Consider the following 22,094-nt stretch of genomic DNA (forward strand, 5'->3'; position numbering starts at 1 on the left):
TTGAAACCAAGGCAGCGGGTGCCCTGAGTCCCTGGTTGGCACCCTCGGAGGCTGATCCGCAGCTCCAGGGCTGACCCTTGTCGAGTGGGTGACAGTTTCCAATCAAGATGAAGATTTGACATGCTCAGGCTGGGGGCGGTGGGACTGAGCAACGTAGGGAAGAAAAGACAGCAAGTAGGAGGGCAAAGCTCAGGGGAGGCAGCTTTTAAATGCAAGAGAAGGCAAAGGCTCCTGTCTGCCCAGACGGAGGGCACGGGGCGGGGGGAACCCTAGGAGGAGCATCGCAGGAGGGTGGCAGTGACCACAGCCCACACACGGCCGCTATTTGGAGCTCTGATCACAAGAAGGGAAAATGGTGGAGTCATGTCCACCAGCGCGCTTACGAATGAAATGACTTGGCCTCCGGCTGGAATATGATGGAATCTACCACTTAGATATGAGCAAGGCTGAGGAGAGGGGGAGTGGGGTGGGGGTGGGGGGTGGGGGGTGGGGAGGAAAAGGAAAAGAAAAAAAAGCAACTAGGTGACTTCTTTGTGGCTTTTTGCAAATTCTACTGCCTAGCCCTCATGGCCTAACTGGGGGGCCAGGGCGGGGGAAGGGGCTGGAAACCCCCTTAGCTCAGGGCTTGTGCCTAGCTAGCCTGGTGCGGTGTCTCATGGAGGGCAGTTTTTCCAGACTGCCCGGCTCTGCCTCACGGAGGAGCTGACCCAGCTGCACCCCCTGGGTCAAGGGCCAGGGGATTCGGTCCTCAGGTGGATTGAGGCCAGGAGGGGACCGGAGCTGAGGAAATGGCTCAGGTAGGTGGCTGGGGCTCCCCGTGCCCTCGTCCGGCGTTCTGGGGGTCTGTAGGAGTTGGAAATGCAGCGTGCAGGGCGGTGGCGGGGGGCGTCGAGGGCCCAGGAGGCTAACGGAGGAGACCTGCCTGCAGTGACCGAGCCAGAGGTGCCGTGACAGCTGCCGATCGAAGCACTAAACCCAGTGGCCGCCGTGACTGTCGGCCTCCGACAGGCTGAACACTCGCCGGCGTCCTTTCCTGCCACTCCTTACTAGAGGGAAACACAGCGACAGATCATAGAAAGCTTTTAACAACTGCACAGAGAAGGGGGACATGGAGGGGGACACAGAGAAGTGACGGACGCGAAGCATCGACGACAGCGGGGGGTGGGGGGCGGGGGCTGTGCTCCGGGGGGGCCGCTGACGCAGCCCCCATGCATGGGGGACACCCCACCCCACCCCACCAACCCCGGGAGAAGGTGGGGGCTAAGACGAGCTAAGAACCACATCGTCTGCTCGTGGGACTCAGGCAGGTAAAGACGGCAGAGGTCTGTCCTGTTGCGAAGGAAAGCCTCGGGGTGGTCAGCGACACCTGGTCTCGGTGATGGAGGAACAGAACTGCCTGTGCGTTAAGATGAAAACCCTGCATCCCTGGGCCCATCTGAGGAGGGAAGGGTGTGTGGTTGGGGCATCAGAGTTGATACAGTTAGAGAAACAAGTGGATTTCTGACCCCCACTGACAAGGCAGCCCCTGAAGACACCAGCAGAGCCTCCCACGACCCCTCCCAGACAACCCCTCTCCAGCCACGAGGTGACGCTCCACCGGCCGCTGCGCTCTGCAATCCGCACCTTTGAAACCAAGACTGAACCACAGCAGCAAGATCTGAGGGCAGGCGCCAAGTGGCCAGGGGGTGGGTGCTAATCGGCTGCAACAGAAGTGTTAGGCGCATCTCCCTGGGGAGGAACCAACCGCCGGCCCCCTCTGAGACAAACTCACACTGGGGCCAAGCTTACGATGAATGCCACGGAGCACAACAAGGCGAACGGATGGAACTGCTGGCTTAAAAGGGGTTAAAATGGCACATGTGATGTTAGGTGTGTTTTACCACACTTAAAATTAATGTCACGGAGAACACTGGGGAGAAGAGGGAAGACGTTTGACTTGGGGTTTTGTCCAAGAGTCCTGCCCGCCTGTGGTGCCGGACGTCGGTGACACACAGGTCGGCCCTGAGCTATCTGGCGCTCAGTCGGCCAAGTGGGACCACCTGGGTGCTTGGGGCTGAAGGTCGCAGGTTCAGACAATTGTCTCAGGGAGCAGGTGAGGACGGGGAGGGAGGGACTGGGACAGGCGTCCACCAGAAGCCAAGCTTGCTCTTCCTTCTTCCTATAAACCCTCAGGGAAGAGTCAGAGGGACCCCAGCTCAGAATTCCCTGGCCTGAAGATGGACACTGGAAAGAGTGGCCTTGACCTTCAGTCTGACTTCGTTTCTTAACAAAAAATTTTCCACCCTCCTCCTCAAAATCACTCACCCAGAACACAGGTGAAACACAAAGGACTGAAGGTCGGAGGCAGAGTGGCTGTTTGAGGAACTTGGTGCGGGTCACAGAGCTCTTAGCGGAGGCTTTCCTACTAGAATCCCACAGTGCGTGCATGTGTGTGCATGTGTGTGTGTGTGCACGTGAGCACACGCATGGGCATAACCCAGAAGATACTTCTGAAGTGTTCCTACTGATCCCACATTTGGTTCTAAAATTGGGTCTATTCTCTCTTTCCCGCCATGTTTTCTTCAATCTCAAAACCATGAAATGTTTAAGGAAAAAAAACCTCCTCATTCCAAACCCGTGATTTTCTCCCTGGAGAACGAGCCGCGGCCCACGAGGCTGTCTATGCCGGAAGAGCCGGCGTCAAGAGGCCGGGTGCTTGGACACCTCTGCAGCACAGGGTGCCTGCCTGGAAAGACCTGAGGATCCCAGAAAACTGTCTTTAAAGGACAGTGGGAACAGGTGGACCCATGAATCAGGTGTTGAAACCAAACAATAAAAGCCCCCCGGGGCCCAGCTTTAACAGATAAATAATTCACAATGAGAATAAAATCCCCGTGCCCCCAGCTCTTTCTGCTTGGCTCCTGCGGTTACCACAGAATTCAGTTTTGACCTCTCCTTCAGTCTGGGGGCTTCCCTGGTGGCTCAGACAGTAGAGAATCCACCTGCAATGCAGGAGACCACGGTTTGATCCCTGGGTTGGGAAGATGCCCCTGGAGAATTCCATGGACAGAGGAGCCCGGTGGGCTACAGTCTATGGGGTTGCAAAGAGTCAGACATAACTGAGGGAATACGCTTTCACTTTCACTTCAGCCTGGGGTATCTCTTGGTCCTGATTTGAGGGCCTTCACTTGCTAAGAAGCCACTCACGAGTGTCCACGATCTGTCTTTGGTATGTGAAGGAGACTCAGAAGCAGGAGTTCCCTGCACAGAAGGATATCTGTGGGCCCCTGGCAAACTGGTGACCTGTCTAGTCGGGTCCCTTCCCCCTTCTGGTGATGGTCCCTCTGCCTGTGCGGGCCTGAAGCTGGGGCCTTGGCCCTGATAAGCGTGGAGGCTGTTTCTTGGAGACAGACCAGCCCTCGGGTCTGTATTTGCAAGAATGGAATTGATAGGTAGATCCCAGAGAGGTGGGGGAAAGGAATGGACTTGTCACCAGCCAGATTCTGGACTGGGCCTTGGGGAACTGACCCAAAGGCCACCTTCTCCAGGGAGCCCTCTAGTCAGCCCCTCATTCTTGGGCTTTCACCCCCAGTGATGCCTCCTCTGGGAGGCTTCGGCCCTGCCCACAGCCCCCAGCTCATAGTTTATAAATGGACACTTATCTGCATGGTCCTCTTGACAGACTTAGCCTCCCTGCCAGCTTATACATTTCAGGCTTTAGGGCCTGTGCACAGTAGGAACTCAACAAAAATCTGTTTGTTTGCAAACAGGGACCATGGCTGGGGTAGGGTGCCAAGGCTGAGGTAGTCAGAGGCAGACAGAAGAGCCTCTTGGGCAGGGTGTGGGAGCTGGGTTGGTGGAGAGACCCTACTGAGCTCAGTCTGATGCCCACGTGACTGAAGGCCCCATGGGAAGCTGAGGAAATTCATGTTTGGGATAAACATGGGCCTCTTTCAAACCCATGAAACGCAAGGTAGGAAACGCAAGGTCCCTTGGGCTGGACCAAGGGTGGAGGTGGGAAGCACAATGGAGCGTCAAGAGAGTTTCACGCCCTCCTCTGGGGGTGAACCCATGGCTGAGGACCCGTGGCCGTCTGGGGTCTGTTTGTGGCTGACTGGGGGGCCCCTGGGCTCCCCCACTGCAGGAGCTGCACAGTGACCTGGGCCTCTGTGAGCAGGCCGAGGCTCCTCGTCTGGCTCCAGAGCAACGGCGAGCTTCGGAAGGGGAGATGCCTGCACGTCACTGGCAGTCTCCAGCCAGGAGTGGGACCAATGCCCGGGTCTCAGGGGCGCCCCCTGGAGGCACCGGGGACAGACGCAGGGAGGCAGCGAGGCGTGCAGGGTCATCTCTGCGCGTGGGGCAGGGCTCTGGACCTCGGAGGCTGGGTTCCTATCTGGGCCCCCTGCTACCAGCTGCAGCATCCTGGCCAAGCTGTGAGACCCCTCCGAGCCTCTGTGGCTTTCAGCTGCTCAGTGTGAGGCAGAGGGTGGCAGAATTCAATGGGCGGGTGTCTGTAAAGTGCTTGTGAGCTGCACGCCTGACACGTGGATTTGGGGAGCAGCGTCTACTGGGGTGCCCTGTGGAGGGGGCACACCCGGAGGGCTGGGCAGTGGGGGCCCGGCCACACTGATGGCTGATAGTGTGAAGGTCATCTCCGCTTTTCATGGACGGAAGTGAAAGTGTTAGTCGCTCAGTAGTGTCTGACTCTTTGTGACCCCATGGACTGCAGCCCAGCCTGCCGGGCTCCTCTGTCCATGGGATTCTCCCGGCAAGAACACTGGAGTGGGTAGCCACGCCCTTCCCTTCTCCAGGGGATCTCCCATTTCCTTTTCCAGGGAATCTTCCTGACCCAGGGATTGAACCTGGGTCTCCTGCATTGGCAAGTGGATTCTTTGCTGTCTGACCCACACAATTCCAGGTTTCAACCCCACGGGTCAGAGAAAAAGAACACTGGGTTCATCTCCTAGTGGACAGCATCTCCTGAGTGTGTTTGTGACCAAGCCCTGACACGCACAGTGTGGCTTCAAGAGCACAGAAGCCCTGGAGTTTGCTAATTTCAGCTGCAGAGGGCCTGGCAGCTGCTCTCCACCCTGGGAACTTCCTGGACTCAGAAGGCTCAAAAACATACAATGCTTCTGATCCAGCACTGTGCCCTCAAAACCCACTTTGGGACAAGTGGCCCCTGCAGCTGGGCTGCTGCTGTTTGCTGTCCAGGCTGGATGGGGTACGGGGTGAGGTCCTGGCCAGAGCTCCTGTCCAGCTGACCCTGCAGGGGACAGTCTGATGACTTCCAAATCAGAAGCCTGAACACTGGGCCACCACCTGGGTGGACATCTAACCAGGACACGGGAAGAAGGGCACCTGTCCCAATATAACCCTCCCCTCTTCTTTCATCTAGCAAGGCTGGGTAGGACCCCAGGCAGAGGCTGGCATCATTTGGGTAGATCTGTCCCTCCAGGGAACACGGAAACCCCATGGGCTGTTTTCTGGATGGACCTGGTGGCTGAAGGCTGGCCTGGAGGTTTGGCATCAAGAGGAAGTGACCAGAGATCCTCCTGGGGCCTGCCGCCCCAACCCTGGGGCACCCTCTCCTTGCAGCGATCAACAGCCGGCTCCTCAGTTGAGAGGGAAGCACCAGCCGCCCCACGGGCCGGCCCTGCATTGGGAGGTGAGTTATTTCAGTGTCTGCAGGGATCTGGGCGGGCAGGCTGGGCCCCAGGCTTTTACTGTCAGGCAGCATAAAAAATGGGGCCTCCAACGCCTGCCCCTGCAGGCCTGCCGGGGACACACGGATCGGGAGCAGACAGCCGGGGGCTGAGCATCACTCATCTACCTGACAATGGGCTAACAGCCCCCGCGTTTCGGAGATGAGCAGACGTGTCACTGGCACCGAGCAGGGGATGGTGGGGGCGGGGATGGAGGCCAAGAACAAAGAAACCAGCGCAAAGCGCAAGGTGGGCCTGGTGCAGAGCCCCAGGGCCACACTCGGCTGGACCTCTGTACACCCAGGCCCGACTTTGATAGTGTGGTTCTCTCCTGGCTTCCGTCGGAGGCAAAGAAGTGTATGGCTCTTTGGTTTGTTTAGCTGTCGGCTGTGCCTCCTTAAACGCGAGAGGAAGGTGTAACAGTGGCACCAGAAGAGACCTTTCACCCAGAATGCAACTGGAAGTGTGTGTGTGGGTGCACGCCACACAGACACAGAGCCGTGCACACGCCAGAGCATGCGGGCACACACGTGGCACGTCAACACACAACCCTGCCCTTGGGCCCTCAAAGCCAGCACGAGCCCAGGCTTCAGGGGAGGCTGAGGGCTGTCCTTGGCTTCTGAGAACGCTCTGTCTGGATTTCCCAGCTACGGGCCTGGGAACGGCAGCAGCAACTGCCTGGACACGCAGCCAACCTTCAGTCGGGCTCAGAATAGCTCAGCAAGGGCGGTCGTCTCTTCCCGGGGCTGGGGCAGGGAGGGGAGCAGGTGCTGAGTCTAAGGGGCTCTAAGTGAGGTGGCTTGAGGGTGACCTTGCTGCTGGGGCCCTCATGAATGTCCGTCAGAGATGGAGGTAATGGATGCTCGCGGGTGGGGGTGGGGCGCCCTGACCCACAGGCACGGAGACAGGCGCGGTTAGCCCTTTGCTGAGAACAGTGGAAGCTGAAAACTCTGGACAAGAGGGCTCGGGGCCAAGGGGATCTCTGCCTCTGGTGTTGAGTGGCTGGTGGCCCGGAGCCCTCAATTTCCTGGCACCGTGGTGGCTTCCACCTTGGCACTCTGCTTTTGTCAAGACCCATCAATCCATCAGTCAACAAGGGTGTGCACAGGTGTCCCTGAAATAACAATGGGTGGGGGCTCTGGAGGGGACCCCGCAGGAACAGGGAATGACACTGAGGGTCCCGAGATGGGGGTGCAGACCAGAGTTATGGAGGTCCCCCAAATCAGAGACGTCTGGGGCCTCCAGACCCTTGGGTCACCCGCCGGGGTGTGAAGCAGCAGGCAGGCATGAGGCCCTGCTCCTCTGGCTGCACTCAGGGGCCGTGGTGCTCAGGAAACAAGCCTGGCATCTTCATTTCTGGGATCTTATGCACTGCAGCCAGGGGCTCACGTGTGAGGGGCTCAGAGAGCTGGGCAGACCACGTGCGTCTCACCCCAGGCTCCTTGCACACAGGATCACTCCGCGCCACACCTGTGCTTGTGTCAGTTATAGGAGGGCAAGCTGTGACTCCCACCCATGCTGACAAACTCCCAAAAAGGCCGGCAAGAGGCACCCCCTGGTCACAGACGAGTGGACGGCCCCAAACATTTAAAGAGGAAATTCGTATGTTATGGAGGGGAAAAAAAAATTAGCAGAGACACAATTCTTTTGCCAGAGTTCAAAGCATCACATCTGGGAGACCCGTCCTCGTGACACCTACGACCCTGGAGGTGACAGTGGGATGAATTGAGGCTGGGTCTCCCACTGTCCACCCCTCCAGCTCTGCAGCCTGTGGGCCAGCCCATGAAGAGAGCCATTCTTCCCCCGGTGGGGGCCGAGCCAGCCAGCCACCCCCAACGGCACGCTGGAGTGGATGCAGAACCCCGAGAGGCAGAGTCCCCAGACACGGTGGCAAGGGGCAGCCAGGGCCTCAGGTGAAGGGGTCACAGCGTTTCCTCAAGTCCCCCCCACCGCACCGTGTCCCGCGGCCAATACCTGCAGGGCTCTGGGCGGCCGACGGGGTGGACGATGAGCTGGCGCCTCCGGAGTCGCAGTGGCTGGTGCTCCCGCTGCCGCTGGGGCTCCCGCTGGCCGACGGCGAGGGCGAGGACACCGAGGACGAGCTGTGCTGGTTTATGCACTGGGCCACGGCGAAGCCTGCAAGGCAAGGCGGGAAGCTGTGACCCAGCGGGGCCGCTGGCCGGCCTGGACAGAGGGTGCCGCCTCCCCAGAGACTGTGTGTGAGGCCACAGGTTGGGGGCGGAAGCCCCTGCCTCGAAGAGGAGGGCTAACTGACCCAAAGCCAGCTCCTTCACAGTCTGGGTCTGCTCCCTAGAATTAGCTGAACTTGCCGGGCACCGGACGGGCCTGACACACTTCGACATTATTTCGTGGGAAAGGGTGCAGACAGCCATAGAGCCCAGAGTGCGTGTGTGTGGGGAGACACTGAGCCATAAATCAGTGCCTGATGCTGGCTTAGCATCGTGCCAGCTGCACCCTTGAAGGGGACAACGCAGCCTCGGGGCTCAGAGGCGTCCTGGTGACACAGATGGACACGGGACACCCTCGCCACCAAACCGCGGGGCCTCTGCTCACGTGGCTGAGTCCTGCCAGAGGCAGGACGCCCAATCTGAGCTCTGAAGCCACCCTGGGCGGGAGGGGAGACCCTGAAGATGCACCCTGCCAGGGACTTGGCTCTGCCCTGGCAGGTCTGGCGTAAAGTTTGGTGCATGAGGGACGCAAGTTCTGGTGAAAAGCGGGCAATTACGGTTTAGCTTGGCCCTCTGAGCAACTCTGGGGTTGAGGATGGGGCTGTGGCCTGCCCAGCCCGAGGAAGTGGAAGAGCCCCAGTTTGGAGACTCGCAGACCCTGGCAAGCCCTGCCTGGCTCAGCGCCAGGACGTGCACCCAGTGTCTATCCCAGCTGCAAGCTTGAGGGGCGTGGGTCACCGACCTCTCCCCACCTGGCTGCTGCGGGGAGAATGACCACCCAGCCTGCTTGGCCCTGGGTGCTGGGCACGTGGTGGGAGCGGGCTATTCCGAACGAGCCGCCCCGGAGCGCCCGGAAGGGGACTCCTGACCCCTGTACAGCCTGCTTTTCTAAAGGGCGTGGCTCCTGATCTTATCCACGAACCGCCCGGGAAGCTCCCACGGAACAGACTCCTCGTGGACGCTCCTGGGAGCCCAGGCAGGCTGTGCTGGTTGCTGCTGCAGCCCCCCGGGAGCTCTGTGCCCCTGCTTCTGCACCAAGGTGGGGTGGGGATGCGGACAGGGCCTTCTCCCCACTGACAGCGGGGACCCTGACCCTCCTGGCCAGTCACATCAAGCCTCCCCAGCCTGAGTGCACTCCTCCTGGCTCTAAGCCTTACGCTCGCCCACCACCAGCGCCCACTGACACTTCTCCCAGCAGGTTCTCCAGGCCTGACCGGGCCTTGCTCAGAACTCAGGCACGTGTCCCGCAGGGGTCCGAGAACGAGGGCCATCTGACTGGTCAGGCAAGGTTGACTGGAATATGGCCGGGCCCTTTGCGTACATTCTGCCCGAGGCTGCTCGCAAGCTACGGTGGCAATTCCGAGTCACTGTAAGAGGGGCCGCCAGCGGGGCCCCAAAAGCCTGAAATGCTTTGCTCCCCTTCCCTGGATGGGAACAGCGGGCACGGCCTGGGAGAGGGTGGGGGCACCAGGGAAGCCTGGGCTCCATCTTGGCCCACTTGCTTGCCCGCCGGGGGCCTTGGCCAGTCTCCCCACTTCTCGGAGCCTCCTTGCCTCCACACCCTGGTGGGCAGGTCTGGGTGGAGCAGGGGGGTGGGAGGGGGGTGAGGGAGTTTGCTCTGTTCCCACCTCAGGACTTGGGGGAACCCACACCCGGCTGTCCCGGAGGAGCAGCTCTTTTGTACTGATGTTTGTATAAAATTATTTTTGTCTGAGGATCAAAAGCTGGGTCTATTTATACCCCCAGCGATGTGATGGCATGTGGATGTGAAGCCTGGAGTGGGTGTGGTGGGTAAGCTCCCCACCCCCACCACTCCACCGCGGAGCAGGGCAGGACTTCGCAGGAAGAGGCATGGGGTGATGGGTTGTGTGCAGTGCTGGTGGCTAGGGAGGTGGGGGCTGGGGCCGCAGCTTAACTACGGCCAACGTCAAGGCAAATCCAGACAGGAGTCAGGAAGATTCCTGGGGGTGGGGAGGGGTGTGGGCAGCCACAGCTCCACAGAACCAGCTTAACAGTGGCTGACTTCTTAATCACTTCAAGCAGTAAACCCCCAAGTATACAAGCTGTTTGCTTGCCTCAAAAATGAATCACTCCCTAACAAATCAAAATGTCAGGATGGCTTTCCCCGAGCAGCTTATTTATCAGAATGGTGAATGGAGGGGGCCGAGAGTATGGGCACTGAGCTGAGGGTAAGCTGATGCTGCTACGCTCTGGACAATGCCCCAGCCTGGATGGTTTGGCGGTCACCAAGGCGGTCACCTACCCCTTCTCTTAAGACACGTGTCTTCTCTCTCAAGCTCTTTAAAGCCCGGATTTATTATGGTAAAATATGTGGGGTGGAGTGTGTGGGGGAGCCAAAGAGACGCTGAGACTGCGGTCAGGATAGCAAAGTTCCTTCATGTAGGGAACAGATTAGGGGTCAAGCCTTAGATGGACAAAAAATATGGTGCACCTCCGGTAGGTGCTAAGAGTTAGAGAAAAAAGAAACCCCGCCAACTGCCGAAAACACCCATTCGCGGGTCTAGCTGAGTGGAGGCAACTGAAGGCATCTTTCCCTCATCTGCTGCTATAAAAATCCAGCTCCTTTCCTTCCATGGCACAGGGACCCAGAAAGCCTCAGAGATGTTTTCTGTTTGTTTGTTTGCTTTTTAGCTCAGTGCCCAGACTCCCTCTGCAATTTCCTGGGGCTCCTCCCCAAATCAAGCTGGCAACACTTTGAGAGCCGGTTCGACCAAGGGCTCAGCAGAGAACTCAGGGAAAGCGCCTGCAGTCGGGGCTCTGGGCCTCCCGCTCTTGCTTCATCCTGTTCTCGATGAACTAGCTTTGCCGGGAGTGCCAACGGACTCTCTGGACGCGAGTTAAACACACATGGGCTGCCAAGTATTTGCAAACTCACAGATGCACCAGAGATCATGGGACCAGGGCACGGGCAAACAGGCCTCTGTGAAAGCTCCTCCAGCAGATAAAGTTCTTGGCCCTTCCCGAGACGGTCTCAAGAAAAGCCTGTGAGATGTGAATGGAAAGGTCATATGGACCTTCATACCATGTGGCTGATCCCACCTTTAGAAATTGATGCTGTGAAGGCACCGTGGGTGGGTGCACGGATATTCAAAGCATTGGTGCATGTGACACGGAACTGGTGACATCTGAAGCATGCAACAATTAGACAAAAACCAAATAAATCCTCCTACGCCCAGATGATGAAATCCTTGGTGGCTGTCAAACATGCTGGTATAAAAGAAGATGAAATGTGGAGGGAAACGCTCAAGACATAGTAAATAAAAGAAGGTTTGAAAAAACATGTCCCATCTGCTCCCACTGTTGTAAAAAATAAATAAATAAAAGGTTAAAAAAAAAAAAAAGATCTGCCTTCCAATGTAGGGGACATGGGTTTGATCCCTGGTCTGGGAAGGGAAAAAACTAAGATCATGGCATCTAGTCCCATCACTTTAGGGCAAATAGAAGGGGAAAAAGTGGAAATAGTGACAGATTTTACTTTCTTGGGCTCCAAAATCACTGCAGATGGTGACTGTAGCCATGAAATTAAAAGATGCTTGCTCCCTGGAAGAAAAGCTATGACAAAGCTAGACAGCATATTAAAAAGCAGAGACATCACTTTATGGATGAAGGTCCAGATAGTCAAAGCTATGGTTTTTTCCAGTAGTCATGCACAGATGTGAAAGTTGGACCATAAAAAAGGCTGAGTGCCGAAGAATTGATGCTTTGGAATTGTAGTGCTAGAGAAGGCTCTTGAGAGTCCCTTTGATTGAAAGAAGATCAAACCAGTCATTCCTAAAGGAAATCAACCCTGAATATTCATCGGAAGGACTGATGCTGATGCTGAAGCTCCACTACTTTGGCCACCTGATGGGAAGAGCCAACTCATTGGAAAAGACCCTGATGCTGGGAAAGACTGAGGACAGGAGGAAAAGGGGATGACAGAGGATGAGATGGTTGGATCTCACCCGATCTCATCCACGTTTGGATGGATGGCATCACCAACTCAATGGACATGAGTCTGAGCAAACGCCAGGAGATAGTGAAGGACAGGGAAGCCTGGTGTGCTGCAGTCCAGCGGGTCAAAAAGAGCTGGACACGACTGAGGGACTGAGCAACAACAACTGGGAAGATTCCCCATGCCACGGAGCAACTAAGCCCAGGAGCTGCAACTAGAGAAAGCCCTCACAAAGCAACGAAGATGTAGTGCAGCCAAAAATTAAAAAAAAAAAAAAAAGACTTTCCTCATTAAAAAAAAAAATTTGCTGCCAATTCATCTCAAACTTTTCACACACACACACACACACAAAATCCAGGCTCTGTCTCTCTCCTTGTACGGAAAAAAAAGTGTTAGTTGCTCAGTCATGTCGGACCGACTCTTTGCAACCCCATGGACTGTAGCCTGCCAGGCTTCTCCATCCATGGGGTTTTCTGGGCAAGCACACTGCAATGGGTTGCCATTTCCTTCTCCAGGGGATCTTCTGACCCAGGGATTGAACCCGGGTCTCCAACATTGCAGGCACACTCTTTACCAACTGACTCCCCACAGAAGCCCTCTCCTTGTACCGGGAGAAAAGCAAACAGACTGGAGTGGAAGTCGTGGGAGCACCGGGTGGTTTACTAGGGTGAGTTTTACTTTAATTTTTTTGTGCTTGTCTGAATTTTCCAGGACTTCTACCACATTCAGCATTTTAAACCAGAAAAAGAGGGGAAGGATGAAGGAAGGCACCCGGGCAGGTGGACACTGCTGGGTCCCTAACATAGACCTTCGATCTGTTCTGGCCTCCGGAGCTCTCTCTCCCGGAATCACTAAGAACCTGCCCAAAGCTGGGGCCAGACGCGATGCTCCGGAGCAGGCGGGACAATGGTGAAACGCATTCCCTGCTTTCCAGGAGCCCCGGGCTTTACAGGGTCAGGCCAGGGTCTTCCTGCTGCCCTCGGGCCCTGTTCTGACAGTTATTCTGGGAAGATGAACTCATGAGTAACTCTCTGGCGTTTGTCAAGCACACACAAAAAATACCACGAGAAGGTCAGTCTATTTTAAGTACGCTGATAGAGGGAGGGCTGGTCTGCAGGTCAGGACCCCTCAGGATCTCGGACGGGCCCCCCCATTCTCTGTGGGTCTGTATGTTTTTATGAGAAACACAGTACAGTGAGTGAGGCTCTCTGCACTTAAATGGTCAGTTTTCTTTTTCCCTATAAATTGGAATTTGATTTGAGTCCCACAGCCTTTTGGGGACGTGGGGAAAGAGGAAGAGACTGAAAAGGGCACCCTGAGTACACGTTGTGCGCCACTGTCGTTGACAAACCTGGACAGCATAGTAAAAAGCAGAGACATCACTTTGCCGACAAAGGTCCAGATAGTCAAAGCTATGTCCAGTAGTCACGCACGGATGCGACAGCTGGATCATAAAGAAGGCTGAGCATCAGAGAGTTGATGCTTTCGAATTGATGAGGATGAGATGGTTGGATGGCATCACTGACTCAATCGACGTGAATCTGAGCAAACTCTGGGAGATAGTGAAGGACAGGGAAGGCTGGTGTGCTGCAGTCCCTGGGGTTGCAAAGAGTCGGACACGGCCGAGTGACTGAACAACAATGCTGTTGCCTTTGGGTGGAACACCCACTAAGCTTTCCCCATGAGAGCAAGGTTGTCACAGAAGGCAGTGTCCAGCGCTAGTCAAATGCAGCCCAGAAGCTTGCAGGTATGTTTGGCTTTGCTCACATCTCGTTTGTGCTTTGCTTGATTTAGGCACTACCATTCATACATTGGGAGATTCTACATACAAGTCTGGGTTTCTGGCTTCTTAAAAAACAACGACCTGGCATCACTGGGCCCTATTCTCACGTGGCAGCAACTGGAAGAAGTGAGCAGTTCCCTTCCCCTCCCTAACTTGCCTGGTGCTCGTAGGCATTTTAGTTACAAATCTCTGCTCTTTATCTTTGGATTCTTGGTCGAATCCATGGGACTTGGAAAAGGAAGTTCCAACCCCCAGTGACCTTTCGTCAGCTCCCTCCTCCAGCCCTATCCCTCACCTTTCCAATCAGTGGGGGCCGGGGAGGACCTGTGGAGATGGGGCCCTGCCTCTTGTAGCCCAGGGAGGTCTCAGACTGAGTGACACGAACCCATTGCTTGGACCTCCCTGGTGGTCCAATGGTCAAGAATCCGCCTGCCAACGTAGGGAACATGGATTCAATGTGGTCTGGGAAGATCCCGCACGCCACAGGGCAACTGACCCCCTGTGCTACAACCACTGAAGCCTGTGCACCCTAGAGCCCGTGCTCCGCAACAAGAGAAGCCACTGCAGTGAGAAGCCAGAGCACCGCAACTAGAGAGCAGCCTCGCTCTCTGCAACTAGAGGAAGCCCAGTTACAGCAACGAAGACCCAGTGCAGCCAAAAAAAAAAAGAATGACTTGCTCTTGGCCTCAGCTAGGCTGTTCCCTTGGCCTGGAATTCCCTTTGGCCTCTTTTCTGTCTTCACAAATCCCTTCCCTATCTTTTAAGGCTCAGACAGCTCCGGGCCAGCTTGGGCAAGGGTTTCTGCAATCAGTGGGGCTAACTGTTCTTTCCCCTGTGCTCCCAAAGCCTAGCCTGTCCAGCCTTGGGGCCCCATCAGCCCACATAAGGCATATGCCCAAGTAGAGCAAAAGAAACTTGACTGCAAAGTTGCTTTGCCATTATGTGCAACAACTATCATTATTTTAACAGCTAGCACCTGGAATCCTTGGGGGTTCAGAGTGCTTTGTACAGTGTTTCTGATACTGTGAGCTGTCCCCCAGTACTGATTCTCCCCTTCATCTGCAATTTTAGAATCTGGCAACTAGGCACAGCCCTGTGACTAAGTGGTGGCCAATGAGATAGAAGTGAAAGTGACGTGTTTGGTGTCTAGGAAGGGTTCTTCAAAGGAAAGAGGTATGCTTTCCTCCATTCTGCTTCCTGAAACATGGGTGCAATGGTTGGAACTCCAGCAGCTATCATGGCCCATAAGGATGAATCACATACTAGGGACAGCAGAGCATTGGGCCGGAAGGATCTTGGGTCCCTGATGCCTTTGTGGAGCCCCTGACTCCCTTCATCCAGGATTCCTCTCCCTTAGAGGTAAATAAACTCTTTGGGGTTTTTGTCTACTGTGCAGTTGGACCTAATCTTTACTGCCAGTTGTGAAAAAGCTTCGGTAATGCAGGGGTGTGAGGTGAGCTCTGTAGAGACAAAGGACTGGCTGGCTCCCAAAGCTTCTGGGGTAAGGAAAGCTGCCCGGCACCTCCTGGGGGAAATCTGGGATGGCAGAGTAAGGAAAAAGAGGGGAAGGAGCAATTGAGAGGGGACCTTTCCCACGACCCCACAAATCTTTAGGCAATGCTCCTTCAGCTCTTTTCTTCTGCGGTGCAAGTGGCCTTTTGGGGGGAGTACGTCCGAAAGGAACCAAGTTCCCGTCTGGGTTCACACCAGGCCACACAAAGATGATGCACAAGGGCCAAGACCCAGAAACAGCCAGGACCTCGAAGAGAGTCAAGGGTGGGGAGGACTGCACGTGTGCAGGCAAGAGAACTGGGCGGTCTGAGCCAAAATTTCCAAAACCCGGGAGGAGCAAGGAGGCCCCAGCTGACCTCTGCGGTCTGCCCAGAACTTGTGCTGTTCTGCGTACTATGATTCTATATAAGAGGTACCGGTTATGTGACTGACGTGCCACTCTATCAGGCTGAAGACTGGGAGATCTGAAAACTCCCTAAGCATGTGGGAGATTCAACAGGGACCTTTCAGAGAGCTGAAGGGGAAGGGACCCCACTGGCTTAGACTTCATCTCGGGACTGTGACCACCGAACAGCAGCAACTTCACCTCAGAGCCTCACCCATTACAGGCACTCCTACAGATCACCAGGAAGGATGCAAGGTGGCTGACATCTGGAAAACCAAAGCCAAATAAATGCCATGGCTGGTAAATACTAAAACTACTAAATACCGAAAGCCACGAAAACACAAACTAAATGGTCAGACTCCAATAAAAAAGGTGAGTGGAAAGTGAGAAGCTATGTCAGAACAATTTCCAGCGAGGGGAGATTGACGTCACCACCTGGCTCTCATTTCCTGGGGGGCCAAGACCTCAAGGAACACTGTCCTAGGTGACCGAGCTCTCATGACATCCCAGCTCATATTGAGATTCCTGTCCCATTACACCCTCCTGGGCAAGGTCCCTGAAGGCAGGTTCCTGGAAGAATCAGCTGCCTGGCTGGAGACGGAGCCTCATTCTGGAAATATAATGTCACATCACAGCATTTTGCAATTTTTTTTTTAATCTCGACAGTGAAATTCTAGTTTATACGCGAGATGAAAATAGAACTGCCCTGGCTGCAGGGTACCTGATCAAGGGTAGGCTCCCCTTCTCCTGTCTCTTCTAGAACGAACCTCTGTAGAGCTTGCCTATGAAAATCACAGACAGGCCAGGTGGGTGGCTCAATGCCTCGAGTCTTCTACAGGCTGCAAACTCAAGCACCAAGGGCTGGATGGGTAACAGTGGTGAAAGAGAGGTGAGGGGTGAGAGGCAGGCAGTCTCCTCCACTTGCCGTCTGCTTTCCCTTGTTTGATTCCAACGTGGGTGCTGAGAAATCGCTCTCTTCTATCAGGAAAATGAACCTGATTCAGCCGGTGTCGGGGAGACAACAGGGAGTGGGGGAGATTGGGGAAAACAGGAAACTACAGCTCTGAAGCCCCTCTGGCTGCTGCTGCCTGAGAAAGTGGCCACAGCTTTCTGTTCCTCAGGAGAAGCTGCGTATCTGGATTTTGGCGTAAAACTTTCTGATTTTTAAAACTGCTGACAACTCACTTCACATTTGGGAGAAAAAAAAAGCAGGCAAGCCCCAGGCAAACCAAACCGAGCGCGTCTCCTGTGCGCATGATCTCTGCCAGCTGAAACCGGGGCATCAAGGCCGAGCTCCTGACATGTGCGCCTTCTGAGTCTGAATGACACCACCCTGAGTCAATGAAGGCTCACATGGATGTGTTTCAAAGAAGCCCAGTTTCCAAGAGACCTCTTTCACGATAAAGATCCAAGACTTGGAGGGGAAGAGCTGTCCACCCTGACAAAAACCAAGCCTTGCTTCTCGACAGTCTCGGCTGCAATGAGGACCGCGGGGGTGGGGGCGCCCCCCACTCCCGTCTGTCTTTCATTAGCAAATTCACCCTGGGGCCCCGGCTCAGGTTGTGAGGATGCAGTGTCCGTATTTTTCTCACCGCTCCTCGATGCTGGGAAACAGTAAAAATAATCAATTGGCCCTGTGACCTCGTGCACAAAGCTGAAGACGGCAAGTGCGGCCGTGGCCCGATTCCCCCACCCTCGCTGCCTCCTTCCTTGCTGGGCCCCTTCACCTCCCCGCAACACAGCCTGCCCCGGCCCTGAGGCCAGAGGGGAGGCGAAGGGCTGAGATGGAGTGTGGGACTCCGCCTTCGGGTGGCTCTAGACGGACTGTATGTGGTCTGCAGGGTCCATCGGCGATATCAGAGGCTGGCTTTGAAGCCCATACCTCCCCCCCCACCCTCCGCTTTCCCCCGCCAGATGAGGGCAATGCCCAGCAGTGGGGCTGCACCCTGGTGGCTCAGATGGTAAAGAATCCACCTGCAACGCAGGAGACCCAGGTTTCATCCCTGGGCGGGGAAGATCCCCTGGAGGAGGAAACGGCAACCCACTGCAGTATTTTTGCCTGGGAAATCCCATGGACAGAGGAGCCTGGTGGGCTACAGTCTATGGGGTTGTAAGGAGTCGGGCATGACTGAGCAATTAAACCCCCAACTAGCAAAGCCAAAGTGCCTACAACTGTTCAAAGAGCATGGAGGGGTTCAGGGTGAGGATGCGGCTTCAGAGTCAAGTTCAACAGCAGTGCACCCACTGGGCCATGAGTGGCCAGACGTTCACCTAGGCCTCCTCTAAGGAATTTGCACAAAAATAAACGGATCCACCAACAGATCCCCTCTGTCTCCCTGTAGTGAGTCACACGATTTACTGTTTCAGGGTTGTGGGCACAAAACTCTGGGTTCCAGGACCAACACATGGCCACCCCGCAATGTTGACCCTGAGCGATTTCTGATCTTTGTGTGCACTTCCTGCCTGGCCCAGGAGGCTGCTCTGGGAAAAGGGTGTTTCTACCGCCTCCCTGGGCCGAGCCTGAACAACCTCACCACGGGCGAGACGCCCTCCATCACTGACGGGCAGGACCTCAAAATGCTTAAAGACTTTTATTTCCGGTTGTTTTTTTTTGTAGGGGATAACATGTCCAACATATAAAAATAGCTGGAAACTTGCAGAATCTTTTAACCTATAGCTGTTTATCCTCAGATAAATCCTCTGGGATTTTAAAGACTATACTTGAAAACCTGCAGGAAAGAAAAAATGGTCTTTCAGTATCTCGTTTTCTTTGTGCTCTCTCGGTCCCAGCTCTGCCCCTCAAACTGCTTTTGTTCTCAGATGATGCCTCCCTGGGGGGGGCTGCCACCCACGGAAGAGACCTGGGGTCTAAGCAGCCCTCTGGCTGCCTGGGGGTGCCATGTGAACATCAGCCCCTCAAGTGCTGCCCTTGGACAGCCTTGGACACAAGCCCCTCTCCAGGCCACGGGCATGGGGGGCTGCTGGCAGGTGGGGACCACGCTGGACTAGATCTCCGAGAATCTCTTAGAGGAGCATCCCCTGAAGGTGGCCAGGACTTGGGCTTTGTGCCCAAAGGCCAGGGCCCTGCCTTGCCCAGCCCCCTGACCTCTTCCAATGACATTACCGTCTATACAATAGTGAGAAAAGAGCTCCACAACAGTCTCTCAGCAGAGGTATTAGAAAGCCCACCAGTGGCCATCTCGGCTGCCTCTTAACCGAGGCAGGAAACAGGGCTGAAAGAGCAGCGAGAGGGAGGCCCGTTAGACACAGATCAGGGGTGCTTCCAGATGCAGGGAGCGGGTCACGGACCCCGGACTCCTGGCCCCAGTAGGAGGTCAGAACCACTGGCCAGGGCTGAGTTGGGTCAGCTACAGCCCTGAGTGCAAAGGACAAACAACCTCCTGAGGCTCTCAGTGGCCCAAGGCCCATTGATTCTTTCCAGCAAGTCTCTACCCCATCGGCCCTGCTCTGTGCGCTCAGGCCGAAGGTGGGTGATGCATGCTGACACGTGCTCCTGGCCTCATACGTTCTACGAGGGGCCACGTGCAAGGGGGCCAGGGGACCAGTTTTGATCTTCCGCATGTGCAGTCCACACGTACTTAACACACTCCCAGAGCAGCCGCCCACCTGTGGTCCTGGTTCCCTGTGCGTGTGTGCAGGACCGTGGGGTGGCTCCCTCCTGTAGCGGCCACGTGCCTTAACAGATTGGGGTTAGGCCAGATGGACAGGCGATGACGTCGGCTGACACATCACTGGCAGTAAGACTGGGAGATGCTATCTGGAACTACGTGGGGCAGGTAGGACCAGGTAGCGTGTGAGGAGCCACACACAGCCCAGAGCAAGCTTCAAAAGCCATGACCGAGGTTGCTGAGTGGACGGGACTGTTACCTTCTGACCTGGCAGTGCTTGCTGTTGGACGCAAGCTGCCAGCCGGACGGGGGACACAGCTCTGTCAGCTATGGGGGAGGACACTTGAGAGCAGATACTTGACTCTGCGGCTGTAGTTCCCACTCTGGACACAGGATATGGGTGTGAAGTGGGTTCCGGGGTCCAGGCACCCCGTGTGGCCATGTGGCCCCAGGGGGACCACTTAGCCCCCAAGCCTACGGCTCTCACGTGCAAAACAGGTGACAACAGCTGGCCTCAGAGGGCCTGAGAGGAACGAACAAGTCGCGACGGCCTAAGGGTTCAGTTAGCACGAGCTGTTTGACCACTTAGCTGGCATTTACGGTACAACTGGAATTTGGGCCCAGTGAGCCAAGAACTGGGGATTTTCATTTTTAGGAGGGTCTTTACACCTGGGGGATGTGTCAGAAGCAACAGCTCAGCTCAATACAGAAAACAACACAACGCAGAGCAGAATCCTTCCTTATGTTCGCTGTCAGAACTAAAGGTTACAGAAGCAGGGCTTTTAGAAAGTAACTGTCAGTACCTAAGTTTAAGGGATGTATATTAAAACAGTGTATGAGAAAATGAGCTGCCTGTTACTTCCACCTAGATTCTTGAAATCTCATCTCCTATGTTGGGGCTCAAGACACACCTGATTGGGGATTTCCCTGGTGGTCCAGTGATTAAGAGTCCACATTCCAATGCAGGATTGATGCAGGCAGGATCCCTGGTCAGGGAACTAAGATCCCACGTGGCATGGACCAACTAAGCCCAAGCATCACAACTGCTGAGCCTGTGTGCTCCGGAGCCCGCCTGCCACAATTAGGGACTGTGTGCTGCAATGGGAGATTCCCCCATGATGCAACTACGACCCGACGGAGCCAAATAAATGTGGAAAGAAAGAAAGAAAGGAAGAAAATGCTATTAAAAAAAAAAAGATACAAGTGAGTGTGTTCTGTTAGTATTCCTTCACTGGGGAGTCGAGTGCGTTGTGGAACCATTTGAAATTGCCTCTATTCAACCAACATGACCGATAAAATCAGAAATTTCACATGGTTCAACCTGATATGAATCTGTCCCTCTTAAAGACCTCCACTGGGGTGATCCCTGCAGGAAGGGGAGGGGGGACAGATATGTGTTCAAACACATGGCTTTCCTTGGCCCCCTCTTCTCAGTTCCCACTGCATCTGTGTGTGTGTGCTCACATGTGTGTGCCCCTCTCTGGCTCAGATTCATCCTTTTGCTTCCAAAAGGCAGCAGCTTCAACAAAATGTTCAGGAATGATGCTGGCACCTAAGGAGAGGTGTGTGTCTTCTCAATGGAAAATGCCTGAAAAGGAGGCTTCAGGGGCTTGGAGGGGCTTCTCAGGTGGGCTCCCGTTTCTCCTCTCTGCTTCCTTGCAAATGCTAAGCTAATGCATTCGACGTTACAAGAACCCTGGCTGTTCTGCATTTGTAGTTTTGAGTTATTTTTTTTTAGTATTATTAATATTTCATCATAAAAGTATTGATTTCCTTTAACTAAGAGACTTTAAAGTTTGCTGCATCCTTAAGCATGATTTTATTATGTCCTGGGGCCAAATGTTTTTTGCCTCCCCCCAAAGGAATGCTTTTCTTTTTATATAATGTGTGTCAAGAAGAAAAAAGGAATTGATTCACAGAATTCTGCCTCATAGGCAACTTTTAAGGAACTTTTAAGGGGCTACCTGGATAGATGTTTCCTCAATGTGATGGTGGTGTCTCATGGTTAACCCAGAAGTAGGAACGAAGCAGAACATTTATATTAAAATATGAGCCAGCTCCAAGAGAAGGTAACACAGGAAAATGAAGACAACTCTAGATATGACCCCAAAGCGTCAGAACTCCCTCTGAATGCCGAACGAGTCGGAACACCTGTGTCCATACTGTCACCATCTTCCCGCCCTTCAAAGTCAGCAGAAATCAAGCAGAAACGCTGCTGCTCTGGGGTTGCCTAGAGAAGCCTCCGTTTTCCTCCGTCTCTACAGCACCGGCTGCAGAGTTAGGGAAAAAGACGCTGGGTTTTACAGACCCGTCCAGGAAGCGGGCGGAGGGCAGTGGCTGGCAAACCAAACCAGGCGCTCTGCAATGTTTAAATATTGAGCATCCTTTCTCCTTCCTCCACATTTATTATTAACTTGGACCCGCATCACCGTGCGCATTGACTTCACTTCTTCCAAAGAATCTGAGACACAATGGACAATGAGTGGGGGCGGGGCCGAGATTTGGGTTTCTTTCTCTCAGACCCTTGCTGGAAATCCTTTACGGTCAGCCCTACGTTTTTAGAGCCATGAATTCCTGGAAACGTCTCAGCCTTTCAATGACCCCTGGCGCCCGAACGCGGATGATTAGTGCCCCAAATATTGACAGACCGGCCTCTCTTCCCCTTCCAAACAAGGGAGCAGTGTCGGAGCGAGGCTGCATAAAGATGCCCGTTGCCACCGGGCGGGCGAGGTTGGGGAAGCATCACTCAGACAGGCGCTCTTTTGTTGGGGAGGAACCGCGGTTCCCTCGGCTTCACCCAGGTAGAAATGAGATGTCTGCGATGCTACGTGAGTGTCAGAAGCTCCCTGTTTAAAAATAAACAAACTCTGTCTACAGCCACCAGAGGTCCTCTGCTTGGTGATGGGACAACCGGCTTGGGGGGCTGGCCGTGGCCCCACTGACACACAGGCTCATCA

General features: G+C 54.9%; 1 protein-coding gene across 10 annotated transcripts in view; it reads right to left on the bottom strand.

Moving 5' to 3' along the window:
• CLEC16A (C-type lectin domain containing 16A) overlaps positions 1–22,094 on the bottom strand; it is a 236,597-nt gene that overhangs the window by 5,931 nt on the left and 208,572 nt on the right. For 6 of the 10 annotated variants that reach the window (XM_086375775.1, XM_086375773.1, XM_086375772.1 and 3 more), the window contains one exon: positions 7,659–7,820. In XM_086375775.1, coding sequence (XP_086231901.1) covers positions 7,659–7,820 — 162 coding nt within the window. Of the gene's footprint in view, positions 1–922; positions 1,047–7,658; positions 7,821–22,094 lie in introns of all 10 variants that reach the window. The other 4 variants (XM_086375778.1, XM_086375777.1, XM_086375780.1 and 1 more) reach the window with 2 other exon arrangements.

Source organism: Bos grunniens, chromosome 25, assembly GCF_055505025.1.
Source record: "Bos grunniens cultivar Pamir isolate PY7600 chromosome 25, Bosgru_T2T1.0, whole genome shotgun sequence".
In the NCBI taxonomy this organism is placed as follows: domain Eukaryota; kingdom Metazoa; phylum Chordata; class Mammalia; order Artiodactyla; family Bovidae; genus Bos; species Bos grunniens.